Source organism: Lepidochelys kempii, chromosome 10 (assembly GCF_965140265.1).
Source record: "Lepidochelys kempii isolate rLepKem1 chromosome 10, rLepKem1.hap2, whole genome shotgun sequence".
In the NCBI taxonomy this organism is placed as follows: domain Eukaryota; kingdom Metazoa; phylum Chordata; order Testudines; family Cheloniidae; genus Lepidochelys; species Lepidochelys kempii.
This window is the reverse complement of record NC_133265.1, coordinates 51,738,464-51,762,693: the sequence shown is the minus strand read 5'-3', so window position 1 is coordinate 51,762,693 and position 24,230 is coordinate 51,738,464. Positions and strand designations below refer to the sequence as shown.

Below are 24,230 nucleotides of genomic sequence, written 5' to 3'. Positions count from 1 at the left end.
CTAACTGAAGAATGGTTAGCAATTGTTTTATCCTTATACTGCTTTACCCCACATAAATTTAGCAATCTAGTACAGGTGTTTGTTTTCTAAAATTGGATGTCATGATCAAAATAATTTAGCTAATGTACCACTTATCCCTTTTCTTAGGGAAGAAACTAATGAAGTTTGTGCAGATGAACACAGCAAGAATCAAACGAATAAATTAGTTATGTACTGCTGTCTTCTCATTAAACTGAGGCGACAGACATCAAAGCAGCTTTAAGCACCATTATGGTTTAGAAACTCATTATGTCCAAGCAGAAAACTATTAATGCAATGTGTTATTTTAATTTTAAAATATGATTTTGCAAAAAGCAGTAAGTAAGTCAAAGCAGCCCCAGCTGCAGTCACACACACCCAGGTAGGCCAATCCAATACCTCTGGGATCCACATTCCCAGAATATCATTATCAGTGGCCAGATCCTGTCCAAACATTGCTTCCATTGCTTCATCATCAAGGTCAATTTCTAACTCTTCATCCAAGTTGAAGTCATATAAGGCTCCTGGATCTTGCTGCAAAGATATTCCCTCTCTCCGACTCTGATTTCTGTGAGCCTGTACTGAGCGGTATAATCCCGCTCAAATCAAAGAGAAAACATTCTTTACTTTGCATGTAATTAAAAAGATAACCTATTCAAAAGCTTTTAAAAATACTACTAGTAAAATTAATATTATTTATTCATTACTGTATAAAAGAAATTAAGCTAAATATATACTTAAATATATACAAACAGGATTTATATTTTTAAAGTTCCATATTAGATGCTAAATACCTTCTTCTCACAAATTTACCAAATGAACAAAAGATATTCGAACCATTTTAGTGCACTTACCAGCACGTGCTAGCAACGTTCGGGCAGCTAAGTCAAATTTATGTCTCCTTGTTACTGCTGACCGACCTCTTGAGGGGGGTCCACTTCCAGAAGCAGCATTCTCTGCATGATCTATATTATCAGGACTGGGAAAACAGTTTGAATATTCAACAGATAAGCCAAAAAACATTTAGCATGGATCTTACAAAAAAAAAAAAAAGTGAAAACACTGATGGTAGTAAATTCAATTCTCTCCCTCCAAAAAAGGAACTTCAGAAATTTATCATCTTGTGTCTGTGCATATTTATACTATAACCCCCATTAATAGTGAGGAGTTGCATGCAGGTGTTACATCAGCAAAGGAACCCAAGAAGGCTGATGTGTCTTCCTTCACTTACTCTGTGGGGCCTAGATATTGCAGAAACCGCAGAAAAGTATTCATTTTACATTCTGCACACTACTATAGAATGAACGGGGAAACAACAGAAATATCAACATCAGTTTATCTCCTTAATCACTCTCCCTTTTCGACAAAAGTAAGGATATATATATGGAAAAGTAATCTTTAAATGTGTGACTCCTAAAATTTATTCTTCACCTGAAGTTAAGTCTCTGTGACATCATAATTATCTCTAGAATCAGTAATTGTGACACGCAGGGTCAAATATCTAATCAGGATTAAGCAACCAAACGCGATAAACTCTGAGACAAAATGACACTGTTTTCACACAAATAATACTTCCTAATAAAAATCTGAATGGCCTAAGATTTATGACACAGGCACAATTGTTTCTATATAAAATGTTTTCCCCTCACAATTTGCAGTATCTACTTTTTAAAGGACAGAATTGTTCTTATGAGATAAATATCAATATAAAACAAAACACTATTCTTTCCTTTCTAGAGAACAGAGTTTAAATCTGCCTGAGGTCAAGAATGTGATTAAGATTATTGGCTTTAGTTTAGTTCCTGATTGATGTATCTCTTCCTCATAAAGTCAGCACCTAATTTAGCATAATCAGCACAACTGAAAGTGCTTTTGACTGACAGGTATTAACACTATCCCTCCCCTCAGGAGTGGGCCATAACTTAAAAGGGAAGTGAAAGTAAGGAATGCAGTCGCATTATAAAGCTCAATGAGAAAACGTGCATGAGCTCTGCATTTTAAAAAAATTAATAAACTAAATATCCAATGAAATTTCTTTTCATTGTAGTCAGACCATTAATATCATATGGTTTAATTATCTTGGAGGGGAATATATTCAGTTTACTTTTTTCTTAATAAACACAATACTGTAAACAAACGTATACAAAAACTAATTTACTGACAACTCCACTTCTACGCATATACAACTTTAGAAAATTAATTCATAGTGGTATTTTGGAGTCTTCTTCTGTCAACTATCAAATTGCTGAAATAGCAGCAGCAGGATTTATGCAATCAGAAAAGAACTACATTTTACCTTTCACTGAAACCTTCCTCCATTTCAGTGGCATCAGCTGAAGGGATATCTCCTGGGGATTGTAAATAACATTGGTCATTAGATTTTCCACTGCTTCCAGAAACTATTGTCCCATGATGTGAATCTGCAGTTCCTTCTGATTGGGGCTCTTCATCTTCTTCATTCCCAGGATGCTCTATCATCCACATGGCCAGTACTGTGATATTCTGAGCATCCGCTTCTCCTCTTGCACCTGAAAAGAAAAAATCTTACCTCATAATTTTATATCACTGTTGATGAAAAAAATCCATTTACTCTTTCCATAATTCGCCATGCATTTGTGAGTTCAAAGCTTATAGCATGCAGTGTTCCATTAAAAAGACCTGTTTCTTATTAAACTGTGTTTTCAAGTGTAATAGGTATTATTCAACAAACAGATCACCTGTGGCTTCCATAGCTTTTGCTATTTGCCTGAGAGAGAATCCCATTTCTAACAATGGAACAGCAATGGCAGGTGGAGGAGGAGAAGTTGAAAGCCGACTACTTGGATCTGACAAAGCTAAGAGAAAAAGAAAAAAGTTAACCGATGGTTGCATAAATTATCGATATTCTTTTGCCTTTCTTCGGTCTTTTGCATTTTATTAGGCTTCTTTAACCATTTATTCCAATATTAGTTGATGATTAAGAATTAAAGAAAATTTGTTCCCTGAGAACTTTCCTTCTAACATCTTCACTAATTTGCAGCTCTGGATCATCTCCTTTCCATAATAAAACCAGAGAGAGTTCCTCTTCCTTTAATTGGCCAGATGATGGTTTCCAAGACTAGGTAAACATTTACTTGATCCATTAAGGTCAATGCAATTTCAACTTTTTGAATTAAATTTATTTCCTTTACATCCAGTTGAAACCCTACCACACTACTCTTAGATGGACTGGACTAAGTTCAGCTTGGTTGGACTTGGTTCAGAGGATCAACAACCTTCAGGAGATCACACCAAGATATTTTGCCATAATTAGCAGCTAGACACACTTGCATAGCTGCTGAGGATACTTCAAAGTCTCTTTGAAGGGTGTGTTCTCTTTTCCTGTAACAGAGTCTTTCAAAAGAAAAAAAATCACCAACGGAGAAGGATTATTATATCCTTGAAAAGGCCAACATCTCTCCAAGAACTGCTGCCCCAGAGCTTAGAAGAAAAAAAAAGATTTACACATTACTTGCCATAAAGGTGAGGATTAATGTCTGAAAGCACTAAAGTAGCAAGAGAATTTGCTGCCACCTAATCCTAATACTGGAGGCAAAGCATCTGGAAAGAAAAAAAATGAGGCAGTCTAGTTGCTGAGCAGGCAAGTTGCTCAGCAACAGTCTGAGTTGCCAAAAATAGCACTACAGAAAGGAGACAACCAGAACTGTGGATTAATAAAGATGTTATGAAGAAGGAAAACATAAATTGTATACCTCTATCCTGCCTCATTCTGGAATCTGAAAAAAGTCTCTCCCCCTCAACACTGAACATCAATTCTAGAGGAGAGATGTTGATTTAGTTTTCATGTTAGTCACTCAAACATATGAGCTGACTTTTTCTTATTATATTATTATTACTACATTATAAGGTGAACATTTTACTGAGTGATGTCAATGTTAACTCTGACATCAGCAGGAGTAGGGATTTACTGATGCAATATAGAAATTCTAATAATGGTGCTTCCAACTGGATATCATCATTCCCCAGATAAGAGGAAAATAGTCAGAAAAATGGTGCTATTTAATTACTCTATTCAGTTTCAACTTTTTATGTATTACTCAAAATAGAAGCTTGCCCCTGTAGCTCACAGGCAGGATTAACTAGAGAGACTGTATTTCAGAAATATACAGTAATGATGGATATCAGAAAACAAATCAATTCATTCTAGTGTTATAAGTGATATATTCTAGGTTGTGATGGATCACTCTTGAAGTTTGTTCTGTTAAGCAACTCTGTAAGCAAAGACCAAAAAGAAACTAAAATAATATTCTAGAGTTATTTATCATAGTTAATAATACCACCTGTTCATTCTTGTACATGGCTACTAGTATGCAATCTATTCAGCCACTTATAAGCACCAATTTTAACTTTTTTTTCCCTAGCAGTCAGTTGCTGACTTTTAGTACTAAGATCTCTACCATAAGATTTTAGTTATGACATGCACACTTAAATTTTATCAAAATGTAGACTTCAAATTAGTTAATGATGCCTTAAAAGCCTACACTGAACATACTTAAATTTAGGAAACTCCTATATTTCCTACTAAGTTATTTGTTGCTTACAAGTATACCTGTACGATTGGCAGGTCTTGTGGACTGGGAATCAGGAGAGGTCAGACTTTGCCTCCTTCCCACTTCATCAGAAGGAGATGTTGGTAAGGAGGATATTGGAGGAGTTTGTGCACGTCGTGTTGGAAGTACTGTGGTGGTTGGGTAACTTGAGAACATTTGCCTTTCAAAAAAGGAAAAATGTATTTAAACTACACTACATCTCCACACTGTGGAAATCTTGCACTATGCCTACCATCAGCTAGTACTAACCTAGTTAGAGAGAGGGTGGGCACTTAAAGGTAGCCCATGCTACCTTGACAGCAGAACCCAGTGCAGTTTCATATAAGGTTAGGGGGCATTATTCTGGTGGGAAGGGCTCTGCAGGGACAACACAATCCCTACATGCTGTGGCAGGGCAGCTCAGTTTTGCAGCGTGCCTCTGCACAACAGCACACAGGAGTGGGTAGAGGCAGGATATGGGCTAGACTAGGAGATTCATCATCAGAAGTACTCTTCCTTCCAATTTCCCAGAACATCTGCTCAGTGTCCAAGCCAGCTATGCTGACCAGAGGATATGTCCTTTAGGAGCTGAATGTTCCAGAATGTGAGGCCTCCCACTATACTAGTCCTCTGTTCCTAGCTGCCTCAAAACAGCCCCTAAAGAGTCCTAAGAAGAGGGAAGATCGGTATGGATCTGCAGAAGCAATTACTCAAAACTGAATTCCATATAATGAAAAGAAGCTTTCCTTCTTCATCATGAATTGCAGATCTACCCTGTAGGAGATTAACTAGGAGTATCTCACTATGACAACTGAGGAGACTTTCAATACATAGTAGGGTCTGAAGGAAAACTCTCTTGAACCAAAGCCTAATCTAGCTCCAGAATCAACAGTAATTAGTTAAAATTTTAAGTGTTGGCAGCCTTTTAAAAAACAACCCAACAAACAAAAACCAGGACATGAGGAAGGGTACGAGGAAGGATATAGGGAAGGTATTTTTAATAGCTTCCAAGTTCTGGAACATTAAGATCCTAAGTGTACAAGTGCCCCTGAGCAGCTTTACTACTACTAAAAGTCCAGTGTTTTCTGAGATATGGTGAGAGACATATAGCCTATCTCTGTAGAAACAATTCATGATGGAGAATGAAAGTAACAGAAATTTGAAAAAGCCACCCAACAGGACAAAGACACTAAGTAGTAGTATATCAAAACGACCCACTTGAGCTAGGAGAAAATGTACTTTTTTTTTTTTTTTTTATTAAAGTCAAGCACTCTACCTAAGAAGACTAAGAGGCATAACTCCAGGTGATTCTGAAGCTGGCACTGTTTCAGTATCTGTTACTGGGGTAGTAGCAGTAGTAGTATCCTCCAGAGAGCTGCTCATGAAAGATGTAGTACTAGAAGCAGAAGGACTGGTAGTAACTGGTGTTTGGGCCTGCTGAGCTTGTTCACTTTCTTCTGCTTGCTGGTCTACTTCTGCAATGCAAAAAGGATGTTACAGGAACATTAAGCTAATGCTACAGAATGAACGAGTGACTCTACCTAGCCTTAAATTTTGTGTAGTGGTGTTTATAAATATACACACATCCACATGCACAGTTCACAAAAATATTTCTGCCCAATATCTTGCTGACTAAGGAAAATATGGTCGGTCAACTCATGTTATTCTCATAATGATGAAAAGTAGTTGATAAACAAGTTTTTTTTAAAGATGGCTAGAGAGGAGAGCAAAAGCTCCTTTCTTCATTAGATCTTATTATAGATGCTAAACTACAGCAGTTAGATTGTAACTTTCCCTTTTGTCTGAGAGATCAGGTTTAAGAGATTAAGACATGTAATCTCTGGTGTGGAAACAGTTATTTACAAAAAATACTATGTAAAATAAACCGTATAGTTTCCTGCAGCAAAAGAATCTAGACTATTTACGAAGTTTCTACATCTGAGCCAGTTGGATCTTTGCCATTTTTCATTTATTTGTTCTTTTATAAATAAAACAAAGAGGTTCAAAATCTGCTATTTAATTGGCTATGACTGGGAAAGTGTGACAAGTAGCTTCCCTGAAGTTCCGACAATGTCATACTACAGGTATACAGGGATTCTAAGACTAAGAGCAACACTATTTGTATTATCTCCTTGTCTCTTCGAAGTCAGCATCACATCAGCTAATTCCAAAAAACTCTGCTCACTGAGGGTTTAAACATTATTGGTGGATTATGTTCAACACATTTATTCTTCATCTGCACTGACTACAACCATGGTCAGCCATGCTAAAATCAGGTAGACCTGTGTCACAATATAATACAGAAAGGGAGAATCTATCTTTCAAAGTTGGGTATAAACACAAAATATAAATCTATTTTTTTCTCACTACAGTGATGTGCATTCCTCCTGCATATAGCTCTGAAAGTGTACCCTAAATATCAATCTCTATTTTAATAAGCTATGCAAATGAAGGGGGGTGTGTGAATCACCAATGTCCATAAATTCTACAGAATTGATAGGATTTGCTACCATCCTTAATTTTGTTGGTTTGGATTACCACAAGTGTCAATCGCTGCAGAAATATAAGCCTATATGTTATCTATGTCCATATTCTAGGTAATTTTAAGTTAACTCTAATTAACTTTACAAATCTATATATTATCATAACTTTAAAAAAGTACCTTGTTTAATTTTGCCACCAAACTGGTCCTCCAACAGCCCGTGAACCACTAACTTGTAGATCATGGCTTGTGCTCGTTCCAAATCTGCTAGTCCTAGAGCTCTCTTTATTGGTGAACGCATGACTGCCCTTTTCACCATGTGTCGCATCAGGAACTGCAATGCAGCACGCATTTCAACATCTTCATGAACAACTGGAGAACTAGCACAATCAGAATTGTGACCATTTTCTGCAAGGACTTTTGGTATCAGTAGTAACTCAGCATATTTACTACAACTAAGAAGAGCACTAAGTGATTTCATAGCACCAAGGTAAAGATAGGATAACTGTACTGCTCTGATTTCTGACTGTACTACATCATGATTTCTTGGTATGTGTTCATGATTCTTTCTTTTTCCTTCTATGGGTTGATGCTGGGACTCCATACCTAGTAGTGTTGGTTCTAAAGAGAAGGAAGCTATTTCGTTTTCTGACTTGGAACATGTAGTGATAGGTCCTTTGATATCATCAGCACTTATTAGTGATCGCATATCTGATCCAGCGTCCCCCTCTGTTTTCTGTTCAATGTCCCCTTTATCTTCAGTCTCATGTCTGTGTTTTTTCTCATGTCTCTTCGCACTTTGTTTTCCTGTGTCTTCATGAATACCAGTCAGATAGGTAAGGTCCAGCAACACAGTAGCTGTCAGTCCACGGAATCTTGCAACATCAAAAGGCAGTGGTTCACAGGGCTCCAGATTATACAGTGGAGTATCACTAGGCGACCAAAAAGTTGGGAAGCTTTAATAAAGATCAGAACGACACAGGAAGAAGCAAGTGAGGGATAGACAAGAGGAAAGTACAGGAAATAATGTAGGCAAAATAAGACGTAAAATATACTTAATAAAATAATTTAAATGAACAGACAGTCTAAAAATTAAATGTAAACAAGGGAAAGAAATGAGGTTATGATCAGAAAACGGGGATATATGATACTCAACACAAAGGCAGTGAGACATGCACACATTTTCAACAATGAATGTTAATTTCCAAAAACTTCATATAATCCATCACTTAGGTAATGACAAGTTTCTACTGCATTATTTTAAATGTTTTAAGACATTTACAATATAATTTCTTATAATTATCATTTAAGCGTCTGGTAATTGGTTTGAGCGAAATTTTATCTTTAGTTTATGAAGGACACACAGGCAAAGATTTAATCATGAAAACTTCTGAACTTTTGCAATATTAACTTAAAGCTGTTGCCAATGTTTTATCAATTTCACTCTACTACTTGTCTTTTTATTGCCAAGATGCACAAAAACGATAACCAGAAGCAAAAGCGTCACTAGCAATGCAGGGAGCAATTCCATCACTGAATATGAGTCTATCAGTTTCTTTTTTAAATAGGTCAACAACATCCATTCCTGCATCCTAACAATGACCATTCAGCTGAGGCATACCATGTATGTAAGAGCTCCTACCCCTGGTGACAGACCTTTATATTAAATATTGCCATACGAGTCTCTGCCTCCATCATAAACAGGGCAAACAGAAGAAACTTGTAGGCATATATTTTCCACACATCCCGCAGATTTACAATTCAGAATCTTCCCTACAGTTTTTGATATCCTCAATATTTTCTTCAGCATTTAGACTTTCTCAATTTTTTTTTTTTTTTAAAAAGCAGGCTTCCATTTCTAACCCTTCTAGAGATTAAAACATTCTAAACAATAACCATTACAAGTGTTGTGTTACGGAGACCTTGTCTATATATTAATGAATATCACACCGGCTTAAATAGATTTTAAAATTGGTACAATCCCCTTCTGTGGACTCACTCAAATCTGCTTACATCTGATTTAATTTGGTAACCGAATTAAGTGAAATTGATTTAGTTAAATTGGCACAACTTTTGTGTATGCACATGGCATTAGTCTGCAGACAAGCTAACACAACAGTTCTAAGAGGTGTGAACAGCCACCATTCATCTCAAAGAAGAATTAAACTTTAAAAATTTAATTATGCCCAGAGTCAAAAGAAATCAGTGGTGATGAATTTATTTAGAAGACTGGAAATCAAGCTATCTCCAAGAAACTATGAATATAGGGAAATCTAATTTTCTGCAGAGAACACTCAGCCAATTCACAAACAAATATAGGAAAGCAAGAAGAGTCCATGAAGTTCTCCTCACAGAATTTTCTTCAGATGTGCCTCCCATAGATGGAGACACTCGAGGGTCTGTAAAGAAGGCAGAGGTGCAGTCACCCAGCCCTGCAGATTCATAGGATCTGCTGGAAAGGAAACTCCCAGTTTGATGAAGAGATAAATGTAGTGTTAGTTCTTTAGCCATTGACGGCAGACCAGAGCATAAGTAAATGCTGCTTCAAAGCAGCATTAACTTAGATGTGGCTATCCACCACTTTGAGAAGGGAGAATCATCCCACCTGCTGGCCTTGAATCCTCAAGACCCATGGAGCAATTTCCACAGAGACCCAAGCAGGAGAGGACAATGTAGCAGAGCTATCACTTCCCAATTCTGATAAACCAAAACAGAGTTTCCCACCACTTGCAGAGGCATCCTAGCTCATTATTTAAAGCAAAAATGCAAGCTAGTCAATAAAAGTTTGTGTCCAAGAAGTTGTAATAAAAATTCAGAAAGATAACATATTAATAAGCCTATATATATAAGTTTCAAACATAAGCAACACTTACGTCAAATGTAGCTCACAAGCATGTGGATGTCCTCAAATTAGGAAATTTAGAGTCAAAACTCAGTTTAAAAACTACCAAATCATGTAGATGAATTCCAGTTTTCCAAATGACAATTATATACTGGATATACAAGACAGATATTTTATTTCTCTAAATTCAAAGTTCAACTGAGTTGTTTTTCAAACCAGAATTCTTGAAAGTTGATTTAACAAGTTAAATGCCCAAGCATCTACTTTAAACTTAAAAGTTACTAAAAAAGGAGGACTTGTGGCACCTTAGAGACTAACAAATTTATTTGAGCATAAGCTTTCGTGAGCTATAGCTCACTTCATTGGATACTGTAGCTCACGAAAGCTTATGCTCAAATAAATTAGTTAGTCTCTAAGGTGCCACAAGTCCTCCTCTTCTTTTTGCGGATACAGACTAACACGGCTGCTACTCTGAAACCTGTCATTAAAAGTTACTAGTGACTGAAAATTCATGTTTCAGATGTAAAATGTATGTTACTTAGGAAGTTTTCTAAGCACTAAAAATTGCTAATTAGTTCAAAGAATAACTGAACGCACTATACCTGATAGTAATCTCTGCTTCATCCCACTGGACCTTAGCAGACGTACTGCCCTCTTTGACTACTCCAAGTAAGGTGGCATGACGCCCAGTTTGCTTGTGTACACATCGGCCTCCAACTCTAAGACCAGCATCAACTCCACCAATTACTGCAAGCACAGGCCACACCTCTACACAGAGAGTCTTAAGCTGAAGCTCCGGGAGGTCAGCAAGACCATGTCTACTGTGTTTATTTTTCTCCTCTTCTTTATTCTCTTTCTCCTCTCTCATGTCATTCTCATCTCGGCTTTGGACCGAACGACTTTTCTTCAGTTTTTGACCTGCTTCTTTAAGGCACATTTTGATTTTGTGCAGCCGTTCCATCATTTTCTTATTGATGCAGTGTGTCCAACGGTCTGCACGATGAAGAATGCGGATAAGTTGGATAGTGGCCTCTGCGAGCACTGCAGCAACAGGACTACAGATAGGGTCACCAGGTAGCAAATCTCTTGGTGTGCCACGCATCTGCATATCACAAATTTTCACCTTAGTGTTTAAAAGAAAAAATAAAAAATCAAAGTTATGCTCTCAACTTGTGTTTATAAAGCTTATTCTAATTCCATAGTCTTTCCAGCTGAATTGAAAACTCTAACATTTTTGTCTTTTTGTGTCTATCTCCAGTGAAATGCATGATAATATTTTCTTGGTATTGAAGAGAAAACTCACCTGCACCTTTACAACAAACTCCAATAGAACTGTGAAATGCAAGAACTAAATAAATTCATGGCTTCTAAGAAAAGAACTGTAGGTAGTCCAAAATATTCCTAATACTGGAATTTGTTCCAATTCTACTGACAGACATCTGGGTACAAGATTCAGAGTCTTGTAGGACAAACTACAGGTCTATCAATAGATTATAAAATGTAGGAATTTAACTAAGGTCTACAACATATTTTTCTGGTAGTGTACAAAATTCATACAGCATAATGAACAATCAGTGAAGTTCTTTCCATAGACCAGCTAAAAAGCAGTCAACATTTCCATATAGTAGGACAAGAAGCAAAAAATAATCCTGTATGACCTCTTACTGTTATGCAGATATAAATTTCAGTTACCTTTTCTCCTGGGTTACTGCTATAGAACATTACACAAGGGTATAATTCTGCTGCATCCACATCTTCAAAAGCTAGCTTGGGCTCCTAGTTAAAAAATAAGGCAAGGAATAGAAACTTTTAAAACAACAGGTTTTTAGAACTAGACAAATTTTAAATAATTATTTTTACCTCTTTATAATCTTTACAAGTAATAAAACTAACTTTTTTGTGGTTTTAGAATCATGTGTAAGTTACTGAATGTTCACAGTCAAAGTTACAACAGGAAAATATTAAAGAAAAAAGAAACACAGAAAACAGTTAAATACCTCTCCATTTTTACCAAAGGAAATGGTTCTAGCTTCCATATCTAATACACATGTGATGAAGTCTCCTTGGGTAAAACTGGACAGAGTCAAAGTCTGTTCCCCATTATGATATAGGTTACCACTGTAGGCTCTATACAGCCACATATCTGAGGTAGTGCGATGGTTAAAGTCATGTACTGGCCAGCGAGACACTCCTACGCATGTGCCTTCATTGCCTCGATTTTCCTTCACAATATAGAACTAGAAGGATTAAAAAAAAATTAATACCATGGCATAATTCAACATTCCAGTATAATACTGAGCATAGGAATTATTATATTCAAGGAGTGAGGAGAATATACCCTAAGTATAAGAATTTAAGGAGAGTTTTAAATATGTTACATGTAAAATAGCAACATTTTCATAAATTAATACCTTTAACACATTGGTTGAACACACTTTTCTTGCCTCAAAAATTATATTTTTCCAACTACAAGGTCAGTTTCTAACGAGTGATTTATCCTGGTCTACTAGCAACCATTAGTATTGAGTATTTGGGCACCAACAGATGTCTCAAAAGTTCATGTTAACTTTTCCAGACATAAACCAAATTCTGGCACACTTTCAATTTAAGTAGTATATATGTACCTTACAAGTTAGGAGGTAAGATATAGTTGAAGTGATGTTAGTCAGCAAAATAAATTAGTTTCACTCATGTTTAAAGTGAATGATTTATCCAGAAAAGCACAAGCTACAATATACTATCCTCAGAGAGAAAGGATACAGAAACAAAACAAAACAAAAAATATAACTCCATATGTAACTAGGTTTGTAACAGAACTACTCTGGATGATTTGTTAGAGAATTACCTTGTCTAACTGAGAAGTGTCATTTACCCATGAGAAAATGTATGCATTCTCTGAGTGGAGAAATTCAGATCTACATAGGCTGGCGACTAATATTCCCTTCAGACGGCAGTGCAGCCTTATTTGTCGAAAACAGAAGCTACGTAGTGCATTTGCATTAGCCTACATATATCTGTAAAATCTAGTGAAAGTGTGTGTGGAGGCCTAAACAATAAATTTTCGTAACTGATTTAGTAAAGCTTTGCCTTTCTCATCCAAAAGCTGGCAGAGCTTCTTCTGACATAGACCTTGACCTGGGTAAGACAGGGCAGGCCTTGGGCAATCATCTTTGGCCAACATGTTTTGGCTTTCTCCCTTTTTTTTGTCCATTCAAAATTAATGAGAAAAGTAATCAGTTTTTTTTTTTTTAAAGCTAGTTCTATTTACATAGGATTTTATGGCTCATCCAATATTAAGAAAGAGGAGGCATCTATCAGTCTTGTTGAAGAGGACAAATCCTTCATAGTGAAAATCAGTAGGCACTGATGAACAGAAGGTGGCACAATATGGAGGACAACCTAGTGATAAACTAAGTTTAGAGAGCCTGTATACAAGGGCTGTTAATCTCAGACATCTGACAATTATCACGAGAATGTGTGATAATAAGGATTAAAAACAGATGGACACTTGAAAGAGGTTCATTAGGAGGAGTGCACAGAGAGAGGATTCAGAACCAGGATTTTAGCCAAAATGCTAAATGGGCCACGTTAGCACAGCCACTGCCACTAATTGGGCCCAGTGTCAAAGGTACAGATTCCGAGACCTGATTGCTTACATGGTGTGTGTTGTTCTATTGATTTCAAAATGGACTATTTGCAGATTAAGGTACTCCTAATTATGAGCAACGCTATTATCTGGCCCAATGTGTATAAAGAAAGGCATCATGCAAGTATTTTGGTAACAAATCAGTCCCTTCCAAATGTCTTGAGATGGATCTTAGACTAAGATGAGAGAAATTCAGTATTCAACAGTCTGCAGGTGGCATACAGCTGGTTAACAGGCAGGAAGAACAGAAGAATTCATAGGATCTTCATCAGAGCAAAGGGCCTTCGGGCAGCAGTTAGCAGCAGCGGAACTCAGTTTGGGGACAGCATGTCTTCTGAGTTGGCAACCTCTTTTGTTGAAGATATTTGAGAGAAGAGTGAAACAAAAATCAGGTGCACTCCACCTGATACCAGGATGCCACTGATTAGCATCATCCTGTGTGTTCACACAATTAACAGAATGCAAATTAAATCTAGCTCTTTTGAACAGTGTGGAGGGGAAAACTTCAAAGGGTTAGTAAAATTAAGCATAAGAGGTAAAACTACAAGGGTGAATTTTAGACTGGTTAGGAACTTGATCCTGGAAACAGACCTTTGAAATGCAAGGATAAAGTCAGTTCATACTGAGAGAGGTAATTGTGGCCTAAGATGTCTAGGGCAGTAAAAAGGTTCTTCTGAAATGCAGAGTATGAAGAATAATTTATGCTATTGACTGACACATTATCAAATAGAAGAATGACACCAGAGACTGGGGTAAGGATATTGGAGAGAGTACATTGACTGATGGGCCCAGACTGGATTTTAACAGATCATTTTCTTCTATGTGCAGGTGATTTTTAGACAAGATTTTGGCAAGAGCAAAGAATGGATAATCCAACTTTGCTGTGGCTGCCACAAAGGTCTTCACTATCAGAGAAGATACATCTTGGAGAAAGGGGATAGATCCACATTCCAAATCCCAAAATCTAGCCTTACGCCAAAATACAATTTCAAAACATTTGGTCTAATTACCCTAAAAATGGGATTTATAGAAGACAGTTTTGCAAAAAAAAAAGCCATGAAAATTTACTAGGCCAGATACAAGATCTACTCCCCCTTTTACCATGATGATTGATAATAAATAAATAACAAATTAATTCATCCTTCCCCACTGCTCCCCCCACCCCACAAAAAAAAAAACTAAAAAAATTACTTGCAATGGAGAAAGAGAATTTTGCAAGTCTGTTTTAAACTTATGACTTTTATACTGACTGTGGATTTAAAAGGAAACTACCATCAACAATGAAAAAAACAAAGGACTTCATAGCCATGTTCTTGGTTTGAAGCAGCAACTAAGAGATCTGCTTCAGTAACACCATAAACAGGAGCACTCAAAATACAGCATTGTGCAGTTTATTTTAGATAGAGAATAGTCCTTTAATCACTAGGTTTTGCTTCTTCTGTAGTACAGTATGTTCTTGAATATTTATTTATAAAAAAGTATTTTTCTGAAGCAAAGAAAGAACTGAAGACAGAATTAAAATAATGCGTTTAATTCCATATACCTTCCACTGATAACACCCAGAAGTGACTCCTGTGGATGCTAGTCCATATCCTTTACCTCCACTGCCATGAGTTAAAATCTGCCCATTCTCTACTATGCAGCATTGAACTTTCTCAGGATCAAAGGACACTTCCTGTATAGGAAGATTCTCATCCTCTTCTTCAGTTTCTCCCTGCTTCTATCAGAAATGGAACAAAATAAACACCTCAAATTATGACAGGTTTCAGAGTAACAGCCGTGTTAGTCTGTATTCGCAAAAAGAAAAGGAGTACTTGTGGCACCTTAGAGACTAACCAATTTATTTGAGCATGAGCTTTCGTGAGCTACAGCTCACTTCATCGGATGCATACCGTGGAAACTGCAGAAGACACTATATACACACACAGAGACCATGAAACAATACCTCCTCCCACCCCACTCTCCTGCTGGTAATAGCTTATCTAAAGTGATCATCAAGTTGGGCCATTTCCAGCACAAATCCAGGTTTTCTCACCCTCCACCCCCACCCAAACTCACTCTCCTGCTGGTAACAGCCCATCCAAAGTGACCACTCTCTTCACAATGTGTATGATAATCAAGGTGGGCCATTTCCTGCACAAATCCAGGTTCTCTCACTCCCTCACCCCCCTCCAAAAATCACACACGCAAAGTCACTCTCCTGCTGGTAATATCTTATCCAAAGTGGTTTTTGGAGGGGGGTGAGGGAGTGAGAGAACCTGGATTTGTGCAGGAAATGGCCCACCTTGATTATCATACACATTGTGAAGAGAGTGGTCACTTTGGATGGGCTATTACCAGCAGGAGAGTGAGTTTGTGTGGGGGGGGTGGGGGTGGAGGGGCGGAGGGTGAGAAAACCTGGATTTGTGCTGGAAATGGCCCAACTTGATGATCACTTTAGATAAGCTATTACCAGCAGGACAGTGGGGTGGGAGGAGGTATTGTTTCATGGTCTGTGTGTGTATATAATGTCTTCTGCAGTTTCCACGGTATGCATCCGATGAAGTGAGTTGTAGCTCACGAAAGCTCATGCTCAAATAAATTGGTTAGTCTCTAAAGGTGCCACAAGTACACCTCAAATTATATAACCCAGAAGTATCTAATGAAAATTTAAAAAGAACTATTACCTGCAGCTTCATTTCTTGTTCTCTCTCTTTTATTTGTATTGCATATTTAGCCTGAGCGATCGGTGTCTCCCACATGCAGTCAGACAGAAGTGAGAACAATCGTTCAACAACCTGTTGTATGTATTAGAGCATACTTCAGATCACTTTAATCCCAAACTTGTAAAAACAAATAATAGGTTTAAACCATTTTGGTCTATTTTGTAACTAGTTTAAGATCCGTAGTGATCATTCCTAGATAAGTAAATACATTGAGCATCGGGTGGCCAAAATTCTGAAAATCTAACAAGCACGGCTTAATTTAAATTTTTATTGTATGAGATTTGCTGCAGAAAACAACAACTTAAAAAGTTTATTTAAAAATATATAAACCTGAGCCATCTGATCATCTTCAACACCAGATTCACAAGCAGGCAACACAGCTTCCAGTACATGAAGTGCAAGCAGTCTGGTCCTTAGGTTGCCCACTAGGGGTACTCCTTCAAGAGGAAAAGTATGTTACTGACAACCACTAAAACACATTGAGTAAAACTACAATAATGATTACAATCATAAATTTACTAAAATCAATTAATTTTTTTAATTGAGTGCTGAATAAGTAACGAATGTTAGAAACAGCACACACATACATATACATACAGACACAGAGAGAATCCATTTTGAATAGATCATACCTGAACAACACTTTTGAGATGCAATATTAAGAAGCACCTCTGTCCATTTGGGAGAAGCCATTTTTGACTGAATGGCTTTTGAAGAAACAACTCTTCGCAGAAAGACTAAAAAGTCTCCCAGGTGCAGTTCTGCTGCATGTTGCTTTCGGAGTGCAGCTGAAGAGTAAAATAAAGTTATTGCTAAAAATTCTAAGCAATGAATTGATTGATATATCTGCGGTAAACAACCTACATATACACAATATTTAGGTCATGAAAAATGTCAGAAAATTCACAGACATTCAGTTGGGGTTCCAGGCTTACTTTGTTTTTGAGAGCAGTGAGAGCTCACAACAGAATGCCACCAACTTTGGCTATCCTGTAAGACTGTAAAACGTGCATCAGCATGCATCTGGCAGATCATAACTACAGTAGAACCTCAGAGTTACAAACACCTCTGGAATGGAGGTTGTTTGTAATGGAAACGTTCGGAACTCTGAACAAAACATTATGGTTGTTCTTTCAAAAGTTTACAACTGAACATTGACTTAATACAGCTTTTAAACGTTACTATGCAGAAGAAAAATGCTGTTTTCCCCTTCATTTTTTTTTAAAGTAGTTTACATTTTACCCAGTACTACATTTGCCTTTTACTTTTGGTCTCTACTGCTGCCCATGTACTTCTGGTTCCAAATGAGGTGTGTGGTTGACTGGTCAGTTCGTAATTCTGGTGTTCGTAACTCTGAGGTTCTACTGAACTCAAAATCAGCCACACGTGCCTTATGGAACACAGAGAGACTATTTTAAAAAAAATAAATTAGGTATACAGCTATATGCAAGTTTACCATAACTGCACAGAGTACTTGGCATATAGATGACCATAATCAGCTATGTGCAAACAATGGCACACCTACCTTACTTAAAAATCAGGCACAAAAATTTTAGTATTTGCAAGTTGTCTGTAGCAGTTTAATTTTCTGGACATTTTATATTAAGGGTATATTCACAAAGTGTTTATAAATGATTAATAAGTGTTTTAAGAATGTTAGACTCTTGAGTAGAAGGTGTTATGGATGGTTTTAAGATTATTAGCAATCTATTGACCAATTGGATTCTATAACAATCTGTAATAATTGATTAGCCATTTATTAGCCATTTATAAATGTAGCCATACATCAAATGTAATCAGTTGTCTTAGAGGCTCTTTTTTCCCTTTTAAATGGATTTTTGATCCAAAACACTAAGCCCTCCTTTGTTTCCTGTCTTTTTCCGAAGTTGATACTACTATCTTAACTAGTTGGTGACTTTTAAAAATGAAAACATTAAAATTGTTAAAACACACCCAACAGTACTAGCCCATGCTATGAATCTATCAGGTACAAAACTACTACTAAAAAAACCAAACTCCTGTGACTAGTCATATGACCTAACACCAGGGATTTGGAGCAATCAAATTTTTGAATTGCTCCGCTCCGGCACCGATAGTGACTGTTCCAGCTCCGCTCCCCAACTCAAATTAATTTTTAACTAAATAAAAAAGTGAATACTGTAATTCTGAAAAAACATTTTTATTCAGACTTTTAAAACAAATTTAAATGTCATCAACAATTATACAAACTAGAATCATTCCTAATTCATTCTGTAAAAAATTATTGCAGCAATCAAGTCGTCTTTCATAGCCTGCCACAAATCATTTAAAATTAACTTTAAAGTCGAAAACAGTTGCTCTACACTAGCTTGAGTTGTTGGCATACTCGAAGCAATTCTACAGGCAGCTTGAATGTGGTGTGAGTAGCTGTGAAGGGCCTCAAACACAGACAACTTTTAGCCTACCAATAGTCTCCATCGCCTCACAATCTTCCCGAAAGTTTCTCTCGAATAATGCTTCATTATAATTATGAATCGCAGAAACTCGTCTGCATCTTTGTTGTTTATCCAATTCCTTTTCGAAGGCGTCATCTTCTCCATTTCCCTGTGATGACTGAAGACGGGATGGACGCTCGAACAAGTTCAGAGTGGAGACGGACGTTTGAGAACAGCCCGCTATTTCTGAATGATGTGAACTTTCCAAAACCGCAACTTCGATTGTTAATGACTCCTTTTGTTGTGTTTCGTTTTCTTCAACCTCTTTTGCCGAGTTCAAATGTAGCAATAGATTTTGTTTTTCAAGTCGTCGAGCAATATCAAGGAGCCCTTCCTTTGCCGTTGGTATGTCTCTTGAGGTAAGAAGAATCTGATACCGTGGGTCAACATAAACTCCAACAATGAAATGAATATTGTCAAAAAGTTTCTCTTAGCGTTTCTGCGTGGAAGATAGAATTCCTTCTGCAATTTATCCCTCATTTTCTTGCAAGAATTTTGACAATTTTCGCCATTCCTTCATTAAAACTCCCGGGGTTACATCGACAACTTGAAGATTCACGGTTGTTTGGTTTGGCTTTTTCAAGAGGTTTCGCAGGTTCTTCACTTCGTCCCATTCAGCTTTTGTTAACTTGAGTTCTCTTGTTCTAGCAGCAGCCACTTGTTCACAGTAAGACTGAAAAACGAGAAGCCGATCAATCATCGCAAATGTTGAACCCCAGTGAGTCACAGTATCCAATGATTGAGTTACCCCGTGTAGATCAAGCAGAACACTTTGAATACTTGGGGTTCATAGTTTGACGACTTGGCGAATTTTTGCCAGAAATTTCTTCGCATGTTCTTTGTTCAGTCCATCCCAGATTGCCAACTGAAGAGAGTGAATACCACACCTCATCAGTTGTACTTTTGAGTCATCCTCATGAAGCCATGTTGGAAGTATGAGGCTAGGGTCATTAACCCATTGCGCAGCAGCATCCATGTTGAGTTCAATTTCATCCATTCCTTTAGTTCCTTCATCAGGCAAAATAGCTTCAGTTCTGTCCACATCCCTGTTCTCAGAGGTAGAAATGGTTTCATTGTCCTCGCTGAAATTTTTGATGGCACACGTCATGTTTGCTGCATTGTCAACGCAGATGCTCAGCACTTGCATTTCACTGATCCCAAATTTTTCTAAAATAGCTTTTACTTGACTTTTCATATACAAAGAATTATGACGCCCTTCAGTATCGATTATGTCCAAGGTTTTTCCCACAGCTTTATCTTTTCCTTCTTTGTAGTACTGAGCATTGATTGCAAGAAAATTTCTCTTTCCACGGGTTGCCGCATCCATTTTCAGGTAGCACAATTTTTGCTCCAAAAGCTTTCTTGAGCTCTTCACGACCAGACTCAGCTGTGCTGACAACTAAATGACGAACTGCATCGTGCCCTGTCGAAACGCCAAGCTGCAGACCCATTTCACCTGCAACTTTTTGGAATCCTTTGTTCTTTAGCCTGAAGGTAGTGAGCGGTGTTAAACTCAAGCAAACCATTTCCATCAGCCTTTCATGGAAAGTATTGGCATCCATGGTGACTGTAAACTTTGAGGACTTTAAATATGAGTTAAGTTTTGTTTGCTCAATTTTGGGTTTCTTTTCCGATGAAGCTCTGCAAAAAAAATCTTTTCTCCAGGAGTTTTCAAAGAGCCAGAGGAACGTCATTTACTGAGTTAGCTTTCTGTTTTGCCTCATCTTCCTGGTCCTTTTTTGAAACCAGAGCTGCATAGTTTTCAGGATGGTTACGTTTTCCATGTCGCCAAAGGTTGAAACTTTTCATGGCACTTGCTTCACTTGTCTTGAAGCTACATGGTTTGAGCTCGCCATTCACTTCCTTTTCCACCTTGCATGTTGCCGATTTCTTCTTTGCTTTTCCCAAAAGCCCAAATTTGGGCTTTTCAAATTCAAAAGTAAAGACACTGTTGAGATCCTTTTCCATAAATCGGCTATCAATCATGGGGGGCAGATTTGATTTTTTTGTTGAAGCCAGGGCCAAATCTTCTTGTGCTGCTACCACATCCAAATATGTTTCTTGTTATGATCTTCGAAAAGCAATGAACAAAATCATTATTTTTTTTTATAATATACCTACTTGTGATATCTGAACCACTTAAGGTACTTTGAATTTATTTTGGATTTTCTGGACAAAAATGATCACATTTTCCTTTTACACAAAATTATTATTAAAGTATATTTTAATATTTTAACATGTTTCTTGCAGTTTTAATGAAGTATTTTTAATATACATAATTAATATAAATTTGTATTTATAAATTGCAAGTTAGTTTTTCTTATGACATTTTTCAGTAAAAATATTTAAAATATTTTCCAAGTTTTTAATTAATATCTCAAACTCTTTAATATAGATATATCAATAAAATTTGGTATGTGCCATAGCGTTAGTTCGTACTATTGCTGTTCTACAACATTAATTGTTGGGAAATAACGAGGCTACATGTTACAAGGTTGAAAATAAACTTTAACGGGAAAACGGATTCAAATTGCAAGCACAGTCCTTTTAGTAAAGAGAGCAAATTTTCGGAAATGTGTTTTTGCTTCGTCAGCCTGAATAGATTATACAAGATAGAGCATATAACAGGTTCTATCTTGTATAACGTTTCCAGCCTGATGAAGGAAAAATATATTTCCGAAAATTTGCTCTCTTTACTAAAAGGACTATGCTTGCAATTTGAATCCGCTTTTCCGTTAAAGTTTATTTCCAATGTTCTATCATACAACATCATTCAAATAAAATTATTTAAACTAAACTTGGTGGAATGGGCCAATCTTATTTAATATTTTTTAAATCTTTGACTATTTAACAGATATGACCCTGGAATATGATTTAATGCTGAAACATACATTAAAATGGTACTCTTAATTTATTTTGTATAATTAACCGTTTCCGAGAAAACTATTTAAAAATTTTAATCTGCTTAGATGCTTAGAATGATACAAACAATTTTACTTATTACTTATTTTTCAACTTTGGAACCATAAATTTTAAAAATAATAATAAATAACCAAAAATTATTAACTTATTATGGAACATAATATTACCACTCGTAGCCAGGCACAGTCTATGACAAGCTTTTCTTGAAATATGAAATAAAAATGACCAAATCGCCAGTTCAGAACGCCTATGGTTTAAATAATTTTGGATAACGTAATATGGTAGCACATACTAACGCTAAGACACAGACATAATTTCATTACTTTATATTAAAACGTTTTTGAGATATTAATCAGAAATTAACTTTTCATCACCTCCTTGAAGGGACTGTAGCTCTCTTAGGAAGAATTTTAGGACACGTGTTCACAGAAAAGTTTTTTCTTAAAATTATCAAAAGTTGCGTTGGACATTTTCCAATGACTCTGGATATATCACAAAAATCACACCTAATTTATGCAAAAATGTTTACTGTATATTTATATGCCTCCTGCACATGACTTTTTCAGTAAATTTAAAATTACAAACAACGCTATCAAACGACTGTAGAACAGACGACATATAAAATAAGTCCGCCAGAGTGATACGGGAGCATGTACAAATGAACAAATGTACCGGTAACGGGAGCCTGTGTGAGAAATGAGCTTAAGTGGTTAATACCTCTTGCGATATGTTAATATATCAATAAACAAAAACATTATCTTTTTTGCAATATACCTGTTTGTGATATCTTAAATGTTGCGTCTTGCGTCACACTTTTCCGTAATCGCAGCACTCAGCGAATCTCGTTGATCAACCCTTACAAAAGAAGTATCAACACATACTAATCTAACTAACTAATCTACGCGAGTACGTACTCGCCTAACCATGGCACAAGGGTGGGAGTAGTCTGAAGTGTTGCCGGATGTCTCATAATTATCTGATTCTTTAATAAAACATATCTCCAAAAAACTTTGTAATTTTGTATCTGTACATTAAATCTCGATTTCAGCCGAAGTGAGAATAACTGTGACATATTACGTAAAGTGGTAAAGTAGATATTAATATCAATTGTTATACAATCTGAAACTTTATGGCACCTTTAGGACTTTCTTGCTAAATATAATTCGTTTTGGATTGAAAATGAAAAAAAAAAAAAAAAAACCTGGAGCAGTGGAGCAGTCAAGATTTTCTGTGCTCCGGCTTCGCTCCAGCTCCGGGCAAAAACCTGCAGCTCCACTACTCCGCGCTCTAGCTCCGGGCTCCGCTTCAAAGCCCTGCCTAACACACATCTAAAAGTAAGTAAAATTCCGTAAATTGTTTTTTAAAACACACAATTTCCCTAGAAATTAAATATTTTTATATCATATTATACAAAATAGGTTCCTTAAGGGACAAGACATTATTTGACTACTTTTATACTGGAGGAGCTTTTTTCTTAAAGACAACTATAGACCCTTGAATATAAAGGTTAGGCTAAGTTTTTTGACATCAAATCACTCTGCACTCCCTGCAGAATATGAAATAGGTTGATAGCTATAGAAAATTTTGAATGTGGACTATGTGATAGCGATAACCAGAGAGGAACCCAGAGAAGAATTCTGCCTATATTATGGGAAATTCAGCTCCTTAAATTACAATTGTGCAAAACACAACCACTATAACAATCTTATTTGCTGGAGGGGAACAATATTCTCTCCCTAAATATGGAAATGGAGGAAATGGGCCTGATTCTCCACCACCTTGCACCTTGTTTAGTCCTTTACGTATGCACGAAGTAGGTGTAACACTTATGTGAATGGAGAATTCTTATTCAGTAGCATTTCATTCTATTCTGCACAGGAGGAAAAGACCACACAAAAGGCAAAATAGTGGAGAGTTAGGCTTTTATTGTCCGCCCTCCAACCCCCTCTTTTTTTTTTTTTTTTAAAGAAAAGATTAATTCTAATATAACAAAAATGGTGTAAACATGGTACCTCTGAAGTCTTTCTTCTCATTATCTCCGTTTGAATCTAATTTTTTTTCTTCTTCCTCCTCCTCCACCTCCTCATCTTCCTCACCTTCACCTTCTCCAAAGGAAGCCATAAGCATCACGCCAGCTTGTGATAACAGGTTCTTCAACTGACTGCATAGCAGATCCAGCAAAGACTGGACCACTTTGGGGCTCAATTTATCAGCATAAGTTCTTTGTGAAAAACAAAGATTAAAACATTTCAGAGCTATTCCAAGTAGAAATCATTTTAAGACATGTACATTACAAAACTCTCATTATGCACACATTCAGTGCACATGAAAATGAGGCACTAACGTAGCACAGGCTGTAATCAGTTACAGTGTTGTTGGGCACTTCCCCAATTGCTTTCCTACTCATTCTGCATTGCACCTCACCACTAACTTTAGCACTCTGATATTCCAGTCCTCAGTCTCATTTTAGCAAAAACTGTTAGTGATGTTAAATTACTTAACGTTTCACAGTGTGGCAAATGAGGATTAGATGAGACCAGCCAACTCATTTTCATTTATGACAAACTAGGATC

The 24,230-nt window shown here is 36.7% G+C and overlaps 1 protein-coding gene across 9 annotated transcripts in view; it reads right to left on the bottom strand.

The window, feature by feature from the left end:
* HERC1 (HECT and RLD domain containing E3 ubiquitin protein ligase family member 1) overlaps positions 1-24,230 on the bottom strand; it is a 217,521-nt gene that overhangs the window by 73,624 nt on the left and 119,667 nt on the right. For 6 of the 9 annotated variants that reach the window (XM_073303562.1, XM_073303563.1, XM_073303568.1 and 3 more), the window contains 15 exons: positions 23,670-23,878; positions 16,894-17,049; positions 16,592-16,698; positions 16,223-16,333; positions 15,100-15,276; positions 11,908-12,147; positions 11,603-11,686; positions 10,513-11,033; positions 7,249-8,024; positions 5,863-6,061; positions 4,607-4,767; positions 2,736-2,852; positions 2,315-2,546; positions 873-997; positions 397-617 (listed from right to left, as the gene is read on the bottom strand). In XM_073303562.1, coding sequence (XP_073159663.1) covers positions 397-617; positions 873-997; positions 2,315-2,546; positions 2,736-2,852; positions 4,607-4,767; positions 5,863-6,061; positions 7,249-8,024; positions 10,513-11,033; positions 11,603-11,686; positions 11,908-12,147; positions 15,100-15,276; positions 16,223-16,333; positions 16,592-16,698; positions 16,894-17,049; positions 23,670-23,878 — 3,436 coding nt within the window. The remainder of the gene's footprint in view (positions 1-396; positions 618-872; positions 998-2,314; positions 2,547-2,735; positions 2,853-4,606; positions 4,768-5,862; positions 6,062-7,248; positions 8,025-10,512; positions 11,034-11,602; positions 11,687-11,907; positions 12,148-15,099; positions 15,277-16,222; positions 16,334-16,591; positions 16,699-16,893; positions 17,050-23,669; positions 23,879-24,230) is intronic. The other 3 variants (XM_073303565.1, XM_073303566.1, XM_073303564.1) reach the window with 3 other exon arrangements.